The sequence below is a fragment of the Hyla sarda genome, chromosome 3, assembly GCF_029499605.1.
Source record: "Hyla sarda isolate aHylSar1 chromosome 3, aHylSar1.hap1, whole genome shotgun sequence".
Lineage (NCBI taxonomy): Eukaryota > Metazoa > Chordata > Amphibia > Anura > Hylidae > Hyla > Hyla sarda.
This window is the reverse complement of record NC_079191.1, coordinates 323,596,027-323,615,144: the sequence shown is the minus strand read 5'-3', so window position 1 is coordinate 323,615,144 and position 19,118 is coordinate 323,596,027. Positions and strand designations below refer to the sequence as shown.

At 42.3% G+C, this 19,118-nt stretch overlaps 1 protein-coding gene across 7 annotated transcripts in view; it reads left to right on the top strand.

Moving 5' to 3' along the window:
- BCL2L11 (BCL2 like 11) overlaps positions 1–19,118 on the top strand; it is a 64,884-nt gene that overhangs the window by 14,270 nt on the left and 31,496 nt on the right. For 4 of the 7 annotated variants that reach the window (XM_056567217.1, XM_056567219.1, XM_056567215.1 and 1 more), the window contains exons 2-3: positions 8,156–8,540; positions 16,710–16,816. In XM_056567217.1, the coding sequence (XP_056423192.1) occupies positions 8,171–8,540; positions 16,710–16,816 (477 nt within the window). In that variant the 5' untranslated portion in view covers positions 8,156–8,170. The other 3 variants (XM_056567218.1, XM_056567214.1, XM_056567220.1) reach the window with 3 other exon arrangements.

Here is a 19,118-nt window from a genome sequence, read left to right as displayed (position 1 = left end):
AAAAGTGAAAAATCCCCTCCTCCAATAAAAATTGTCAGTTTTTTCCCATTTTACCCCCAAAAAGCATAATTTTTTAAAAAATAAAAACATATTTGGTATGGCCGCGTGTGTAAATGTCCGAACTATCAAAATATAATGTTAATGATCCCATACAGTGAACGGCATAAACGTAAAAAATAAGTCCAAAAAAATTCATAAAAAATGAAAAAAGTTTTATATATGCAAATATGGTATTGATAAAAAGTTCAGATGACGCCACAAAAAATGAGCCCTCATACCGCCCTATATACAGAAAAATGAAAGTTATAGGTGGTCAAAATAGGGTGATTTTAGATTATTGATTTTGTACAAAAAGCTATAGATTTTTTTTTTTTAGCAGTACAAAAATATAAAAGTATCTAGCCATGGATATCATTTTAATTGTATTGACCCACAGAGTAAAGAACACATGTCATTTCTACCGTAAATTGTACATTGTGAAAACGAAACCCTACCAAATATGCAAAATTGTGGTTTTCAAAATTTTTTGGGGGGTTCGCCGTACATTTTATGGTAAAATCTGAGGTTTCATTACAAAGTACAATTGGTCTCGCAACAAACAAGCCCTTATATGGGTCTGTAGATGGAAATATGAAAGCGTTACGGATTTTAGAAGGCGAGGAGGAAAACACGAAAATGCAAAAATAAAATTGGCCTGGTCCTTAAGGGGTTAAATAGTCATCTTGTTAAATTCTATGATTTGCTGTGGTATGCCCCAGGCATATAGCAAAAAACACAAGGTAAACATGACCCAAAACTAAATTTTGTTTTCAGACTATAGAAAACTGCATAAAAATTCCATTGATCTGTGTCCAATAAAAAGTTGTCTTACTTGGAACTAAACTATGTGGAGCAGCTTTATAGGGCACATTTCCAGTGGTGACCCTATCCTTAGGCACCCTTGTCAATGCTCATGTCCAATGTGCACTCCCTGTTCTGATATATATATATATTTTTTTTTTAACAACCTATATATAGATGTGTATGGGAAGAAAAATGGCAAAAAACTGCAACTATAGCATGCTGACATGTTAAAAAACTGCCAATAGGAAAAAAAAATAGTTTGTAAATAATAAAGAAACTACACACAACCCTATCAGGGATTGGAAATCCTGTCGGCTGACGCCAAGGACATGTAGTTTCGGGCACCGGACAGGTACATTTTTCATAGATTTACCCTGTATCGGGCAAGCAGAGCCAGACCGACGGATAGATGAAACAGCAGGGCAGGAGGTGTTACAAAGCCCCGTCTGAAGCATTCTAAGGGTGCATGCACACCACGTTTTTGCTATCCAGTTCCCGTATCAGGTGTTTTGTAAAAACCGGACTCAACCGTATTAAACAGTGTGCACATAGATCAACCTGTATCCGGTTTGAAAATGTATACGGTTTGAATCGTGATGTACGGTTTAATCCGGTTGTATCTGTTTTCACCCTAAAAAAAGTATACGTCTGTCAATGTTCGCCTTGTTTTTAAATAAAGTTTTTCCAGAAAGAACATTCTAGAAGGTGGGTGGTGTTTTCGGCTTGCATTGTGCATGTGCAGTAATAAAAAGGGAGGGATTAAAACGGATGCAACCGTACACTCATACGGTTTAGTCCGGTTCTCATTGACTTGCAATGTTAATAAACATATCGGGTTAGGATACGGTTGGTGAACCGGACCTAAAAACGCTGTATACTCCGGTTGGGAACACGGCTGAAAAACCGGGCCCAACGGTTAAAGTGGCCAAACTGACATAACCGTATGATGCGTTTGCAATGTTAAGTCAATACATCCGGTTTTCAATACGTTTTAGCACGGTTTTTGAAGGAAAACCGTATACGGGAACTGGATAGCAGAAACGTGGTGTGCATGCACCCCAACACCTCCTGCCCTGCCTTTCCATCTGTCCGTATATAGTCATTGTTATCACTTTCTGAATAAAGTGCACAGCATCGGACTGCTGAGTGATCCGCCTTTTTCTGATCATTTGGATAAACAAATTTCTTATTGGTGTAATCAGGCCAACCTAAAGTATCAAACTATGTAATGTGGAGGAGAAGTATGGAACCGGCACCAGCTGCCTACTGCTATATGGATCTTGGGATTAACCGGTGTAGATACGCTGTTACATGAAGTCACATCTGAAAACTGTGTGGTGCTGGACACGCTATAGATACAGTGCAAACAGTTCCAAAATCAAGAGATGAAGCGGAGCAACTCACCAGTATTGTAGTTAGAGATTAGCGAACTTGCAGTAAATTCGATTCGTAACGAACTTCTTGGCTCGGCAGTTGATGACTTTTCCTGCATAAATGAGTTCAGCTTTCAGGTGCTCCCATGGGCTGGAAAAGGTGGATACAGTCCTAGGGGACTCTTTCCTAGGAATGTTTCCACCTTTTCCAGCCCATCGGAGCACCTAAAGGCTGAACTAATTTACGCATGATAAGTCATCAACTGCCGAACCGAGAAGTTCGTGACGAATCGAATTTACTGTATGTTCGCTCATCTCTAATTGTAGTGCAGGGACTTCATTTATTTCATATGGACATGAAAGCAGGATGGTGCGTGCGGGGGTATTCAAGCTGAGCGACAGGCCGGTATCTTCGTCGCGATACCGGCCTGTCGCTCGGCTTGAATACCCCCGCATGCACCATCCTGCTCCCCTGTCTGTATCCTGCTTTCATGTTGATATGAAATAAAGTCCCTGCACTACAATACTGGTGAGTTGCTCCGCTTCATCTCTTGATTTTGGAAAATAATATGTAAGTTTGACCACAAGGTGAATGGCGGAAAAAAAAGAAAAACCTCAAATTTACATTTTTTTTTTTTTTTTCAATTTCAACTCAAAAATTTTATATATATAAATTTTTTTTTTGTTTCAGAGCATAAGTTATGGAAAAATGAAAGGTGTCATTACAAAGTATAATTGGTCCTGCAAAAAACAAGCCTCATATGGGTCTGCAGATGGAAAAATAAGAGTTATGGCTATTATAGGGTGAGGAGGAAAAAATGAAAGTGCAGAAACTAATAAAGACCTAATTTACAGACTATTTTGGTTGAAATTTTATCCACCAGACAAGTGGATTTTCTAGGGGGACAAGTAAATTGTGTTCAGCTTTAGTCCCTTGGACAAGTAAAAACAGTTTGTTAAAAAATGATCAATGATAGCACTGATCAGATATTCACTAAACATTATTATTTATTTTTTTTTTGGTATTGGTTAATCACACGAATTGTTTTGTTTTTATTGGAATTCATTAAAAGTGAATTTTTAGTGTCTCGCTGTGATACCAGTGCTAAGCTAGGTTGGAATTCCTCTGTGTGAACTTGGCCTAGGAGTAGAGATGAGCGAACTTACAGTAAATTTAATTCGTCATGAACTTCTCGGCTCGGCAGTTGATGACTTATCCTGCGTAAATTATTTCAGCTTTCAGGTGCTCCGGTGGGCTGGAAAAGGTGGATACACTCCTAGGAGACTCTTTCCTAGGACTGTATCCACCTTTTCCAGCCCACCGGAGCACCTGAAGGCTGAACTAATTTACGCAGGAAAAGTCATCAACTGCCGAGCCGAGAAGTTCGTGACGAATTTACTGTAAGTTCGCGCATCTCTACCTAGGAGGTCCAATGCAGTAGGAGTACAATTTCACTGATAAACCTGTCCAGTAATGCAGATTTTCAGGACACGCAAGGTCCAATAAATCTAAGGTCGCCTCCACAGACTGAGTATTTTTGTTTGTTGTGGGGTTTTTCTATCACAGTTTTGTAACCTTTTTAAAACCCTACTGAAAAAAATCCAGAAAATGCCTTACCTAAAGCATGCTGCACCTTTAAAAAAAAATGCAACAAATGTGGAACAGAGAAGCGTTGTTTGTATTGTTTTATACCTCACAATAGTTGTGGCATTCGAGTAAGAAGGAAAAAAACTCCATTAAAAGGCAAAAAAAAATTGAGAATAAATGTCAAATGAGGTATTTCTAGAAGAGTTACAGCTCATGTGACCACTAGGGGCGCTCCTTACCCAGGATTCCTACACCTGCCCTGCCGCTATGGCTGTGTGCCCCGCACTGTGTACGCTTTCCTATGACGTTAGATACAAGATGGGAGCGCTCATGCCAAGTAGGTGAACGGTAGACTGCCCTACTGGTAACATAGCTCCTTCTCCCGGCTGCAATAGTCTCCCGTGTTTATAGAAGTATAACTGTGCCCAGCAGCGTCTCGCTTGATCCATAATTAGGGGAGTTATCTCCGGTCACACCAGGTTACCGCGGCCCGAGGGAACCGGCAGGGAAAGGGTGCTGGTAGGACATTTGGCGCGTAGGGTCATGTGACCGGGCAGCACGAGTGCAGGCGTGAGCCGCTCGTCCTGCCGAGACAGGAGGGGAGGGGGGACGCATGTAAACAGTTGTACAGAGGGCGGGGCTTCTGCTGTCATGTCTGGCGGGAGGGGGGATTTCCCAGCGGCGGAGTAAGTTCGTAGCTGTTGGCCACTAACCTATCAATCACAGCTTTCGACCAATGGGGTGGAGAGTGACGTCACAATGGTTATCAAGAAGCAAGTTGTGTAGAAAATCGCTATATCCCTGACAGAACGCGCTCGGGAGGACAAGTGATTGGAGGCTCCGCTCTTTGTGCTACAGTGTATGGTCGTGTCCGCCGCTACTGCTGCTCACCGGGGACTTGTCGTGATCTTGTCAGTGCGGTGCTTACGAGTCCTGTGGGGAGGGCGGCCATGACTCCCGGCCAGTAATGTAAGTGGACCCTGTCACGGTGCTGTGTGTTTTTGTCCGCTCCCCGTCATCACACTGAGGTTCAGCGCCTCCGGCTTGTATCTGGCTGCTCCGCCGTGACCCCACCGTCAGGACACCGAGCGCCGCCCGCTCTTTGCTGGCTTTACCTACAAGAATCCAACCGGGGTGTGGAGGATTGTGACACCGCGGAGTGACGGGCACAGCCCGGCTGGAGATCGGTCCTCCTGTGATTAGACGGATCTGAGGGCTACACCGGAGCCGGGGACGTGTCCTGTCTGAGGAGTCTCGTAGGGAACGATCTGTGGACGTACACGGCGGTGATCTATAGGGGACAGGATATGAAGAAGAGCGGAGATCTACAGGAGACAACAAACACAGCTAGGAGCTGTAGGGAATGTCAGGGAACTATGGAATAACAGCAGTGATCTATGGGAGACAACAAACAGGGAATGGCATAGGCAGCAGAGATCTACAGGAACTATGGAATAACAGCAGTGATCTCTATAGGGGACGTGACAGCCTGCACAGCAGTGATCTCTATAGGGGATGTGACAGCCTGCACAGCAGTGATCTCTATAGGGGACGTGGCAGCCTGCACAGCAGTGATCTCTATAGGGGACCTGACAGCCTGCACAGCAGTGATCTCTATAGGGGACGTGACAGCCTGCACAGCAGTGATCTCTATAGGGGACGTGACAGCCTGCACAGCAGTGATCTCTATAGGGGACGTGACAGCCTGCACAGCAGTGATCTCTATAGGGGATGTGACAGCCTGCACAGCAGTGATCTCTATAGGGGACGTGACAGCCTGCACAGCAGTGATCTCTATAGGGGACGTGACAGCCTGCACAGCAGTGATTTCTATAGGGGATGTGACAGCCTGCACAGCAGTGATTTCTATAGGGGATGTGACAGCCTGCACAGCAGTGATCTCTATAGGGGATGTGACAGCCTGCACAGCAGTGATCTCTATAGGGGATGTGACAGCCTGCACAGCAGTGATTTCTATAGGGGACGTGACAGCCTGCACAGCAGTGATTTCTATAGGGGACGTGACAGCCTGTACAGCAGTGATTTCTATAGGGGATGTGACAGCCTGCACAGCAGTGATTTCTATAGGGGACGTGACAGCCTGCACAGCAGTGATCTCTATAGGGGATGTGACAGCCTGCACAGCAGTGATTTCTATAGGGGACGTGACAGCCTGCACAGCAGTGATTTCTATAGGGGATTTTACAGTGGAGAACACAGCAGCCCTGTTCTCTGCACCTTCAGGCATTAGGGATCCTGTGTATACAGTTGTGGTAGCATCAGATCTATGGTATATACTGCGTGTACATGCCTGGTATGGGACTTGTGGAGCTATAGACCTAGGTTTCCTTCTCTCTGTTTAGATCTGTAGATAGACAGGTTTGTGTTTGGATCTGTAGATAGAAGGTTTGTGTTTGGATCTGTAGATAGAAGGTTTGTGTTTGGATCCGTAGATAGAAGGTTTGTGTTTGGATCCGTAGATAGAAGGTTTTGTGTTTGGATCCGTAGATAGAAGGTTTTGTGTTTGGATCCGTAGATAGGTTTGTGTTTGGATTTGTAGATAGACTGGTTTGTGTTTGGATCTGTAGATAGGTTTGTGTTTGGATCTGTAGATAGGTTTCTCTGTCTCAGATCTGTGTTTGGATCTGTCTCAGTAGAAGCGATCCTCTTCCCCCTCCTCCTCTGTCCCCAGGGATATGAAGTCTGCTCCTCCACCATGATACAAGCCTATTGTGACGCACTTACTACAACTCTCTCCTCTCTGCCAAGCCTCTCCCAGACTTGCTGTGCTCAGCACTTTACACTGGGAGAACAATAGGGCTGGATGAGGGCGTCCTGCCAAACTCCTAGTCACTGCAGGCACAGGGGGGCACAGCGGACACTGCCCTCCCCTGCAGTGACCTGGAAAATCGACCCATTACTAGCCCAGGACTGCTGATACCACTCTTAAAGATACAGGCACACACATTCCAGCTCTTACCCCCAGGCTGTAGCGTTGTTTACTTCCCCTGCTCCCATCATCTGCCTGGTGTCCAGGGATATTACAAGTTGGGTTGGCATGTGTTCCTGCCCCTCTAGACATAGAATATGCAGTAGATACGTGTAACACTTGTCATAGTTCCTTCCTGGCATACAGACTTGACTTGTTGATCTGGGAGCACCGAGCCATCACATAAGGGATTTTCCAGAGCTATAGCAGGTTGAAGTGTCATATATTTCATGTTTAGATGCTGCTGTTAGTACATTTTGTCACTATATAAACCTACATGAGGGTCCACAATTTAAATTTATGGATGGATTTATATATTGACCCCTGACCAAAAGCCAAATAGTCCTGGAAGTTTTTTGTTGTTGTCTAGATAGAGAAGAATATCACATAATAATGGGGGATATTTATCAAAGCCTGTGCCGAGGAAAAGTGGAGCAGTTGCCCATTGTAACCAATTAGATTGTTTCTTTTATGTTTAGTAACTCCTCAGAAAAATAAAAGCAGCATTCTGATTGGTTGCTTTGGCAACTGGCTGACTTCTCCTCTGCTCAGGTTTTAATAAATCTCCCAAATGTGTCTTTATGTAGATAACTTGAGTATAGGATTTGAGGACTAGATGTTTGGAATCTGTGTCCCGTCTTCAGCTTTCGAAGACGTTTACATTGGAGAGGAGCCTTGGTAAACTGCCCAGTGCTGATCAGGGGCTGCGATAGTCGTGCGAGGACTCTCACTTGTGGCTCGATAGGGTAATACTGCACTTTCAGTGGCTTTCTGATGACTAAAAAAGTGTTTATAAAAGTACATTTATTGTTTCGAGTTGTCATTCTGTCCCCTGCTAACCTGAAGGTGGAATCCCTGAGAGCAGCACAGTCTACAGCTAGATCCTTTCACAATCCTTTACCATTTGTTTTTGGTGTAAATAAACCTAAGATGATCAGGTAGAAGCCACCAGAAAACTTGGCAAAGTATAGAAAATGGTTTGTCGCATATATCGGATTTTATCAGGCCAGTATGAACTGCACGAAGACCGCAAAAGTGGGGAAAACAAAGAGGCTCCTTGGACGGATAGACAGTGCCTTGAGATAATAGGCTATGTACAATAAAATGCTCATGCCTGCTCACTACATTGTAATACTTCACAAGCTACTGTGGGTTCAGTAAGGACACTTGTGTATGGACGCTCACACTTAAAGATGCAATTATACATAAGTATATTATTAAGTCCATAGGCAGCAAAGTCAGTTGTGCCCTTGTGGAACAGGTTTGCAGATAGAATTTTATTTTGGGTTTGCTTTTTCTCATATGGTCAGTAGTGAAATGCAGTGAAGTGTTACTTATCTGATTTTTTTTTCACTTTTACAGAAATAAGAAGACCAAATGGCCAAACAACCATCATTGCTAAATCCGGGGTGCAGTGGAGGAGACCAGATACAGCCAGAAAACAGACGCACTCCATACAGACCCCTCAGGACAGGGGCCCCTACGTCCCTCACCAGCCCCCATTCTGATGAGGGAGGGAGCTGCCCGGCCAGTACTCCCTGGGGTCCTAGTTTATCACCATATAGCCCCAATTCCTTTGCCAACAGATCCCCACATTGTATGTTAGTAAGAGCATCCTCTCTTGTCTCCAAAACGTCTAGTGGATATTTTTCATTTGAAGTGAGTCCTGCTCCTGTGTATTGCGACAAAGCTACTCAAACACCGAGCCCTCCGTGTCAAGCATTTAACCACTATCTCTCAGTCATGGGTAAGATGTGCTTACTAATGTTTATGTATTGTCATGCCCAACAACTAGATGGATCTTCTCCTGGACATTAAAACAGGAGCGAGACACAGAACGATGTTTGCCAAGCAGATACCTGTCTGTGCATGTGACTGAAGGGATAACTGATTGTTAGCACATGGTCTGTTTCTTTGTGTCCCTTGTTGGATATCAGTCTTTACCCTACACTTGTATACTGTGTACGACATCACGGGCTGAACTCTCTAGTCTCCATGTTTATAAACAATGTTGTGCGTATCCTGGCATGAGCTGTTAAGCTCTGGATTCATAGAGATCCATATTCTCATAGACTTTCCTACAGCATGTGCAGTTTTGGTTTTTTTCAAGGGTAGTCAAATGGTATGGGTATGCTACCACATGCATTGGATGAGAGCTCTGTGGATTACATTTATTAGTGTATTTATGCTGGTTGTCTTTTGTGAATACATTACAAAATACTGCATACTAAATGACTTCTGAAAGCCCTGCACCATGAGAGTCAAAATATAAAGCTGGGATCTGGTTGTTACCGAATATGTGCCTAGTTGATAAATCTGTTTGGTGTATTAGAGATGATAAACCTTTCAACATTGTTTCCATACTTGTATAGTGTGTGTGTATAGAAAACATGCTACTCCTTCCTAAAACCCTACTGGCCTGTGACTGACTATTCTTATTTTGGGTGATGGAGAGAAATGGTCAATGACAGGTTGAGCAGTGGTGTGAGGTTGGAGTTACCATTGCAACTGATAAATCACCACGATCGCCACTACAGTAATAAAATAAAGCGTGACACAGCAGAGAAATGAACACTGGAAAGCCTGATATAATAAAAAAAAATGCAAAAAGGTTATGGAGAGGCTCTTGTCAAACTAATCACCAATAAAGACCCGACTGACACCTATACTCACGGTGTCTGAAAATGGGTTAAATACAATACAAAATATGGGGCTCAAGGTCATGGATATTTACCCAATATATTTAGTGTGTATATATAGAGAAAAATAGATGCCAACATACATATAGTCATAAAATACGCTGTGACCTGCCCCATGTGTGTCGTCTGGATCACTACATATAAACTATAAAAATTTGTAAAATTATGAAGCAATAAAATGAGACCACACACCTAATGGAACCAGTCCATCATAGGGATGATATTATGCATAAAGTTTAGTTAATATCCTCAAAGTGGTAACCAGTATGTCTATGCTGGGGATACTGGTGTTCGATAGGTTCTGTCTTGTTCTTAGACACAGTGTTGGCTGGTATGTATATCATGAATTATAGCCAAATGCAATGAACTCTGTTTATCATAGGTATGATGCTCACCGATCCGGGAGTGGAACTAAGAGGACTTCTATGTGGATGCCTCTCCTATTGAAATGCCGTAATAGCTGTTGCCAGATGTCGGTATAGTAAACAGATTGAAGTTTACTTTCTAGCATGCGCTAGTCTTTGCCCCCGTGTAGGCTCTTTTTGCTGGAGAGAGTGCGCTGCTGGAGACTCGTCCGTCTCTCCAGATTGCAGCGCTGATGGTAGTGGGCTCTGACTTTGTGGACTGCAGTGCTTCTCCGGCACTCATGCTGATGATCCCGGTGACGTCATCGTGTCTCCACAGCGCATGCTGTCAGGTAATTTGATTGACAGACAGATATCTTAAGCAAATAAAGTTCATAGATGGGTTAAGGTCACAATGTTTGGGTTGGTGGTGGTCACAAAACTTAATAGATAGTAGGCTGGACGCATTTCAGGACCCCCATAGGTCATTTCCTCAGCAGCTTAAAGTAGATATTTTTGGGGGGTCAAGTGCTCTTTGTTACTGACGTCACAACTAGTATCTGGATTATTGTTGAGTAATTGATCCCCCAAAAATATCTACTTTAAGCTGCTGAAGAAAGGACCTATGGGGATCCTGAAATGTGTCCAGCCTACTATCAAGTTTTGTGACCACCACCAACCCAAACATTGTGACCTTAACCCATCTATGAACTTTATTTGCTTAAGATATTGGTCTGTCAATCAAATTACCCGACAGCATGCGTTGTGGAGACACGAGGACGTCACCGGGATCATCAGCAGTGTGTGCTGGAGAAGCGCTGCAGTCCACAAAGTCATAGCCCACTACCATCAGCGCTGCAATCCTGAGAGACGGCAGAGTCTCCAGCAGCGCACTCTCTCCAGCAAAGAGTCGACACGGGGGCAAAGACTAGCGCATGCTAGAAAGGAAACTTCAATCTGTTTACTATACCGACATCTGGCAACAGCTATTACGGCATTTCAATAGGAGAGGCATCCACATAGAAGTCCTCTTAGTTCCACTCCCGGATCGGTGAGCATCATACCTAGGATAAATTGATTTAATTGCATTTGGCTAGAATTCATCATATACTTGCCAGCCAATACTGTGTCTAAGGACAAAACAGAACCTATCGAGCACCAGTGTTAGGTGTGTGGTCGTATTTTATTGCATCATTTTACTATTTTATTTTTATATGTAGTGATCCTGACGACCCACACGGGCCCTGTGAGTCGCAGGTCCCAGCGTATTTTATGAATATATGTATGTTGACATCTATTTTCATATATAGCAAAATATATATAAAAAATATATTAAATATATTTGTTAAATATCTGTGACCTTGAGCCCCATATTTTGTATTGATATAATAAAAAGCTTACATCCTGGCACCATGCTTCTCTAGAGCTTTTATGCCACCGTTTACAGACCAACAGGATTCCCTGAAAGGGGTATTCCAGCCTCTAAAATATAACCCTTATCCTGAGATTAGAGGATAAGTGTCTGATCATGGGAGAGTCCTACCTCTGAACCCCCTGCAATTTTCAGAACAGAGCCTGACTCTCCCTGCTGCATGGAATGGTGGGTTGGCACACACTCCATCAATTGTCTTTGGGAGTGCTAGAGATACCATAGTACAGCCCCCAGACATTTATCACTTATCCTGTGGATAGAGGATAAGTTTTTAGGGGCTGGATTTAGGACCCACCAAAATCCAGTGACTAGCATTGGGGGAGGAAATTCAGGTATCTTGAATCTTAATATGGGATCCTTTTGTTCTTAGGTTAGGTTCACACTATTCCGCTTTGAAATTGCAGGCAGAAATTCCCCTTACTAAAATGTATAGTAAATGGGTTTCCGTTCACAAATTCACACTTCGGAATATGTGAACGGAAAATCCGCTTTAAAATGTAGGCATGAAGAATGGTGTTGCTCATTTTTCAGGCGGAAATACTCACGGAACACGTTCCGGAACACATTGCAGTCTATTGGATACTGCAGTGTCTGCGCGGTCCTAGCGCCGACTGATTCAGTCGGTGCTGGCCGCACTCGGAATCTCCGGGCAGAAATTTTCTGCCCAGAGATTCCGCTGTGTGAACCTAGCCTGAAGGTAAAATTTGCCACCAGTGGCTTATTGCCCTCTTCCTGTTGAAAACACATGCATGCTCAGCTGAACAGAAAGTACATGTGGGAGGAGTAGCTGTAAGCCAAAGGAAGGCAACTAGTGTTAACGCTCTGTTTGTTTGGTTGTGGTGCCAGGCAGATGATTTGTAGTATTTGGGATGATGAGGATTCTGTGAAGTAATCAACAGTTTCCTGGCATCTCACTATAGATACACTGCCCAATCTGCCCAGTTATTAAGCGTGACTAAAGCGGCCATGATGCTTTTCCTTTATTTAGTTTTATTAGCACCACCCTTGATTTAGGGAAAAAAAGTGAGTTCGAAAGAGACATGTCAAGAAATAGCAGAGCCTATCTTGTGTATGACTCTCTTCTTACATAGTGTTGGTTTCTGCGCTGCCAGGCCTCCTGACCCCAGATGCCACTTAACCTAATCCCTTCTCTGTACAGTACACTTCAGATTTTTTTTGGCTTTTAAAGGAAGCCTGGAAAGCCAACACCCAAAAAAGCAATATAAACTTCCTATGGAGAAAGTAAAATGAGTGTTTCTCCGCTGCAGAGCCAGTCCACCCAGTGATGTGTGCACACCCTTTAATCTGGCCTGTACGTGAGCTGAGTGACAGTGGTCTGCCTCCACACAGTACACAATCTGATATTACCAACAGCGGTGGGTTTTTAGACTTGTATAACACTTAAAAATATGTTGAGGATGGAGGGTCCTTTTCCTTTTCTTGTTGACTTCTCACACATATCCCACAATGTGTTCCTCTGCTGACTACAAAGCCAGTAATATTAATGTTCTATTGTACTTTCTGGGGAAGTGGCTCCTGTGCCCCCAGAATCTGCACTGAACGTTATATTTTTAGTGAGGTGGGGCCTGGGGCTGGTTACAGCTGCTGGCAGCTACTCATGAAGATTTATTACATGTGGTATTCCTTTTCCAGCAGCTGTTTCTGAGCAAGGTCCCTGAATTTATGTCTGCCCGGACTTGTCACGCACACGTGCAGCGTGAAAAGAAAACCTTTCGAGCTCCTGTTGTGCGCTGATGCCAGGAAAATGTACTTGGATATACTTACTTGAATTTCCCTACTAACCATGCACTTGGCTGATCTGCAGAGGTCATGCATGGTCTGTGCTGTATCAAGTGGTGCTTGAGTCTGCTACCCCAGCTTATAGGGATTGGGAGAGAATTCTAGTTAGCTTTTTCTGTATGCTTAACATTTTCCACAGAGCTCCCCTGTAGTTGGTTGGCATGGGCAACAGGGCCAGGCTTTCTGTTTACTAGTGTCACTAAATAAGAGACCTTCAAGTCACATGGGAGGTTTGGGGCTACATCTAGGACTTGTTTGGTGCACACTAGGAGTGAAGCAAATCAGCAGCTACACTTTATATATTAATTGGATTAGAAAGAGTGAACACGTGGCAAATCTGCCACATAATGCACATTTTTTTTTTTTTTAACCATTTTATGTGGATAAATGGGTACTCTGGTGCTTAGACATCTTATCCCCTATACAAAGGATAGGGGATAAGATGCCTGATCGCGGAAGTCCTGCTGCTGGGGACCCCCGGGATCTTGCACGCGGCACCCCGTTTGTAATCAGTCCCCAGAGCGTGTTCGCTCCGGGTCTGATTACCGGCGACCACACGGCCGGCAGCGTGTGACATCACGCCTCTGCCCACGTGTGACGTCACGCTCCGCCCCTCAATGCAAGCCTACGGGAGGGGGTGTGACTGCTATCATGCCCCCTCCCGTGGACTTGCATTGAGGGGCGGAGTACCCCTTTAAGTCTTTAAAATCTGAACAAACCCTACAGTGGCCCATTTATTGGGTGCAATAGCATAACCTTAACTCAGGTGTGTTAAATATATTCAAAGAAAAGCTTTGTTATAACCAGGATTCGTGGTGCATTATTGGAATTAAATCGGATGGATTGCATCCTGGCTCTGTGTTTCCTTGCTCCGCTCAGCACCACGAATTCTGGTTATAACAAAGCTTTTCTTTGAATATATTCTACACATGTCCAGGAAGGCTGCAGACGGTTCTTATTCAACTACACACTTTTACCATTGTTGTGTATGTTGTTGCACAACCTCCTCTAGTAAGCGGTATTGAATCTTCCTTTTACTTTACCCTTACATCTATGTTACTCCACAAGGAGCGCCTTTTTTATTTCAGGTGTGTTAAAACAGTGAAGGTAAAAAAAAATCTGCCCTGAATTTGGGGAAGTATTAGTTGCGGCTCAGCAATCTGGAAAGGTTTATACTAACTTCCAAATAACTTCAAGTCCATTTTACAGTAAGAAAGATTAACAAGTAAAAAAAACATTCAAGACAGTTGACAATCTTGTCCTAGGAAATTCATGCCCTAGGAAATTCATGCTCAGAAATGTTTCAAAATGCCGTAGAGCTGTATCTTGGACTCTACAGGCCTCAGTTAGCATGTTGAATGCTCAAGTTAACGACCGTACAATTAGAAACAACTGAACCAATATGGCTTGGGAAGAGTTGGCAGGAGGAGGCCTCTTCTTTCTAAAAAGAACATGGCAGCACAGCGTAAGTTTGCAAAGTTGCATCTGAACAAACCACAAGATTTTTGGAGCAATATACTTTAAACCGACTAGACTAAAATGGAGGTTATAATGCACAGAGCCTCGTTTGGCGAAAAGCAAACACGGCACAAACTCAATTTACTGTACAGCACAGTTGTGGAGGGGTGATGATTTGAGCTAGTTTTTTTTATTTTTTTATTTATTCATTTTGTACGATCATGAACGCCTCTGTATACCAGAATATTCCAGAGTCAAATGTGAGGTCGTCTGTCCAGCATCTAAACCTTTGCCTTATCTGGATCATGCAACAGGAAAAGAATCCCAAGCACACCAGCAAATCTACAACCGAATGGCTGAAAGAGTAAAATCCAAGGTGTTGCAATGGCCCAGTGCTCAACCCAATAGAAATGCTGTGGTGGCACCTTAACAGGGCTGTGCAGAAATAAACGTCCACAACCCTCAATGACCAGAAGCAACACTGTAGAGTGGGCCAAAATTTCTCCAGAACGTTGGAGACTGAGATGTGCTCCAGAAACCATTACTTTACTATATTTCTGCCAAAGATCATTCCACAAGCTATTGGGGTGGACTTTTATGTAGTTTCTCTCACAACCTCATTTTTGCTAAATGATAACACTTTGTAATTTCTTATCATACATAAAGTTATAGAAATTCAATATAGAACTGTCACTTACCTATGACCAAGGCATGTATACAAGATAGACAGGCTGAAATAATGTACATTCAACCTACAAGGTCTATAAGAAAAGTGCCAAGAGTTGTTAAACCCTGGCTTAATAAATACAAGTACCACTAAACAGAAGTTGAGTGCAGCAATAGCGATCTCTCATTTTGCCTGTGCACTTGCTGGTAGCACCACAGAAAGTCCTTTCCGAAAGCCTCAGATTGATTTTCACTATCAACCACGTAACCACGACTTTAATTTCCTGAATGACTGCTCGTCGCTGACTCCTGGGCACTGTTGCTATATGGATGGAGACGGGTACAGTCTAGGAAGTGACTAACTACATTTCACATTTGGATGTTAGTGCCAAAACTTCCTCTCAGATGTTAAGTGAGGAGTTTATCCGGTGGGGAAAGGGTTTCCTCGCTCTGCTGAGTCTTTGTACTTTTTTTTTTTTTCCCCCCAAGCATCTGAATTGCTCTCTCAACTTTCAGAATGTTTCACTATGCGTCACACCAGCTTAGCTGAATGAAGTTTGGCTGTTGTAATAGAGGAGCACATGATACTGAAGCCTGATTTAACCTCAGAGACTGGTCAGCTCAGGTCCCCCAACATATCAGACAAGCCAACGCCAGCCAACTCTGTGGCCTTTGGTCCAGCCTTAACAGAAAGAAGGCTTGGAGCCAAACAAGTTTGGCTTTTACTCATGCTCTGAATATTTACATCAGTATCGAAGTCCTGTTCCCAGGATGGCAGCTCTTTTAGCTGTCTACAATGTATCAATGTACTCTGGAGGCAGCTACTTCTTATCTTTTTATGTCTCTAGTTTAAAGGATATAAGCATGACGGCCACTCCTCATATAATACTGATTGTGGTAGGATACCAAACAATAGTGCAAGAATCGACAACATGAAAGCAAGGCAAATAATGCTGTTAAATAGATGATCTATCCATCAACAAATGAAGAAAGTTCATTCTTTTTACAGTGACATTACTCTCCATTTGTTACCTATAAAAAGGCATTTCCTTGTAGACCTGTCTGCGCTATGATACCATGTATGTGATTGACTGTGTGGCTATATTGGCCAACATTAATGTCATGATGGAATAGATTAGTAATAGGTGGTGTAGACATGGGTGGTTGTCACTTTTGACTTAGAATATTTTTTTCAGTATGTCTACCATTGGTAAATGTATATAGTTACCTGTTATAGAAAACCAAAATCTAAACCTGTAGGAACAAACCAACAGATGTATCTTCTGATTTACAAGTGCATGTCCATTCTGTTTTAAAAGCCGGGGGAATAGGGGAATTGAGTTACACTAAGCAAACCCATTTCTAGGTAGAGTATCTGTTTAACTTATCTGTATGTTTCGGGTTTATAATAGAAGTAATAATTACATATTTACACTGCGGTCTATAGAGACTCTTCCACAGATAAGTGTAAAGAACCTATTGGAATAAAATTTAAAGTTAGATTTTGTTTTTCTTAGCTGCCAGAAATCTCAACATCCATGAAGAAATGCGGCCAGAAATCTTGATTGCACGTGAACTTCGCCGTATTGGTGATGAATTTCATGCGTTATACAATCCAATGGAGGTAAGTGCCTAGATCTACTGATACTATCGAACTAATATTGCAAACTTGGCTGAGACGGTTTAAAAATACTCCAAATTTATATCTGTGGCTCAAGCTGTGTACTGTGTAGTTTTAGTTCAGTCCAACGATCAGTTGCCTTCTTTTTACTTAAAAATTTTATACTATAAGTTGTGTACATTGTTGAAACTCACAAACCACACCCGCTTTCCCCCAAAATCATGGCCACTTTATGCAAAACTGCACCCTACTTGTCAATAGTGCCTTAATGGTGTACGTCTTATTAGTGATTGATTTTTTTTTGTGCAGGCAATTTTATTTCTCCCTTTCTGTGTAGAATAGTGGTACACCACACCACCTTTATTCACACAAGTGTATTACAACCTACCTCCAGCCATGTGAATAATGCCTTATTACCATTACACACAAGTGTTAAAAGGAAGAAACCCTATGACCCGTATGAAGAAAGCCATTCATCATTCATGTTACCAAATAGTTCCCTATTTATAACCTTTTGGTCATATGTTTGGTAACATTTTGTAATAGTAGTGTTCTGCTTGTAAGGGCTATAGGAGAATGTTTCTTTAGGTAGGGAAGTGGGATGGTTTGGGATTCCAATAAAACATTGATAGTCAATGTTGTGTATAGCCTTTTGTCACACTTGGCTCCTACTTTTTCCACCCATTCCCTTTCTGTGCAGTAAGTCGTGTCTTTCTGTTATAGCCTCCTGGGAAAGTATAGGTCCACCATGCAATAATCCATAATGAAAGAGGGCAATGGGCAAGTGGAGGTGAGAGTGGGGAAAACTCCTCAATCGGGCTTTTGAGTTCTGTGGACCGGCCTCTCTAGTGTTGTAACTGACATCTAGTTCACAATAAGACTTCTCCAGGCCTGGATTATGCCAATAGATCCCTTTTTGATTCACTTTTTTATTCTTTTATTTTTTTATAATTTTTTTTTAATTATTTTAATTTTATTTATCGATCAATCTATCTCGCTCTATCATATGTGTGTATAATAAATATATATATATATATATATATATATATATATATTTAGAAAATTGTAATGGGAAACTTAAAGGGGTTATCCGGGAAAAACTTTTTTATATATATATCAACTGGCTCCAGAAAGTTAAACAGATTTGTAGATTACTTCTATAAAAAAAAAAATCTTAATCCTTTCAGTATGTATGAGCTTCTGAAGTTAAGGTTGTTCTTTTCTGTCTAAGTGCTCTCTGACACCTGTCTCGGGAAACGCCCAGTTTAGAAGAGGTTTACTATGGGGATTTGCTTCTAAACTGGGCGGTTCCCGAGACACGTGTCATCAGAGAGCACTTAGACAGAAAAGAACAACCTTAACTTCAGAAGCTCATAAGTACTGAAAGGATTAAGATTTTTTAATAGAAGTAATTTACAAATCTGTTTAAATTTCTGGAGCCAGTTGATATATAAAAAAAAGTTTTTTCCTGGAATACCCCTTTAAGTTGGTTGTCACAGGTGCAAGAATATTTGGAGTCTATCTCCAGGAAGGAAGAAAATTATCCTCTTGGACATTTTTCTAGTCTTAAATTAGAAACCTTAGGGAGAAAAAAAAAAAAAAAACACCTGCCAAAAGACATTCTGCACAAAGTACCATGATTTATCTTAGGGAGTTTTATTTTATAACATGGAAACCAATGACTTGAGTTACAGTCCCTGGCACAAGGCTGGTGCCACTCACAGCGCAGCTCTGCCTACTAGAAATAATTTCCTGCAAAAAAAAGTGCACTACCAGCTTCAGCAGAAAAACAGAAGAATGATCACTGCCAAGGGAAACCAAATCAATCACATGAAAGCTTTAGGGGTTGTCTGGTTGGAGGGGCGGTTTCACAATTATGCCCATTGTGTGGAATACTTCCTGCTGTTCAGGAAGACTACTGCATTGGGGGACTGAAGCTGGACACCAGAGGCATCTCGGGAGCCCTGGAGGGAAGAACATGTTTCTATTTTTTGGTGTTTATTTTTATTTTTTTTATGCCCACACAATGGGCATAGTTTTTAACCCCCTTCTGCTGGAAATGATCATATCTTTCAGCACTTTAGATGCAACCTCTTCAGCTTAAAGATATAATGTGGCTATACTAGTATGCAAACTACTTATTTACTTAAAGTTCCAGGCAAATTCACGTTTTTTAGTTAAGTATTAAGGAACAGAAAAACTTCAATAAAACTGAGCTGCAATGCCGCACACAACCTAAGGACACTTGATGATTTTTTTTTTTTTTAAAGAAATTCGCACTGTTTTTCTGTTCCTGTATAACCCC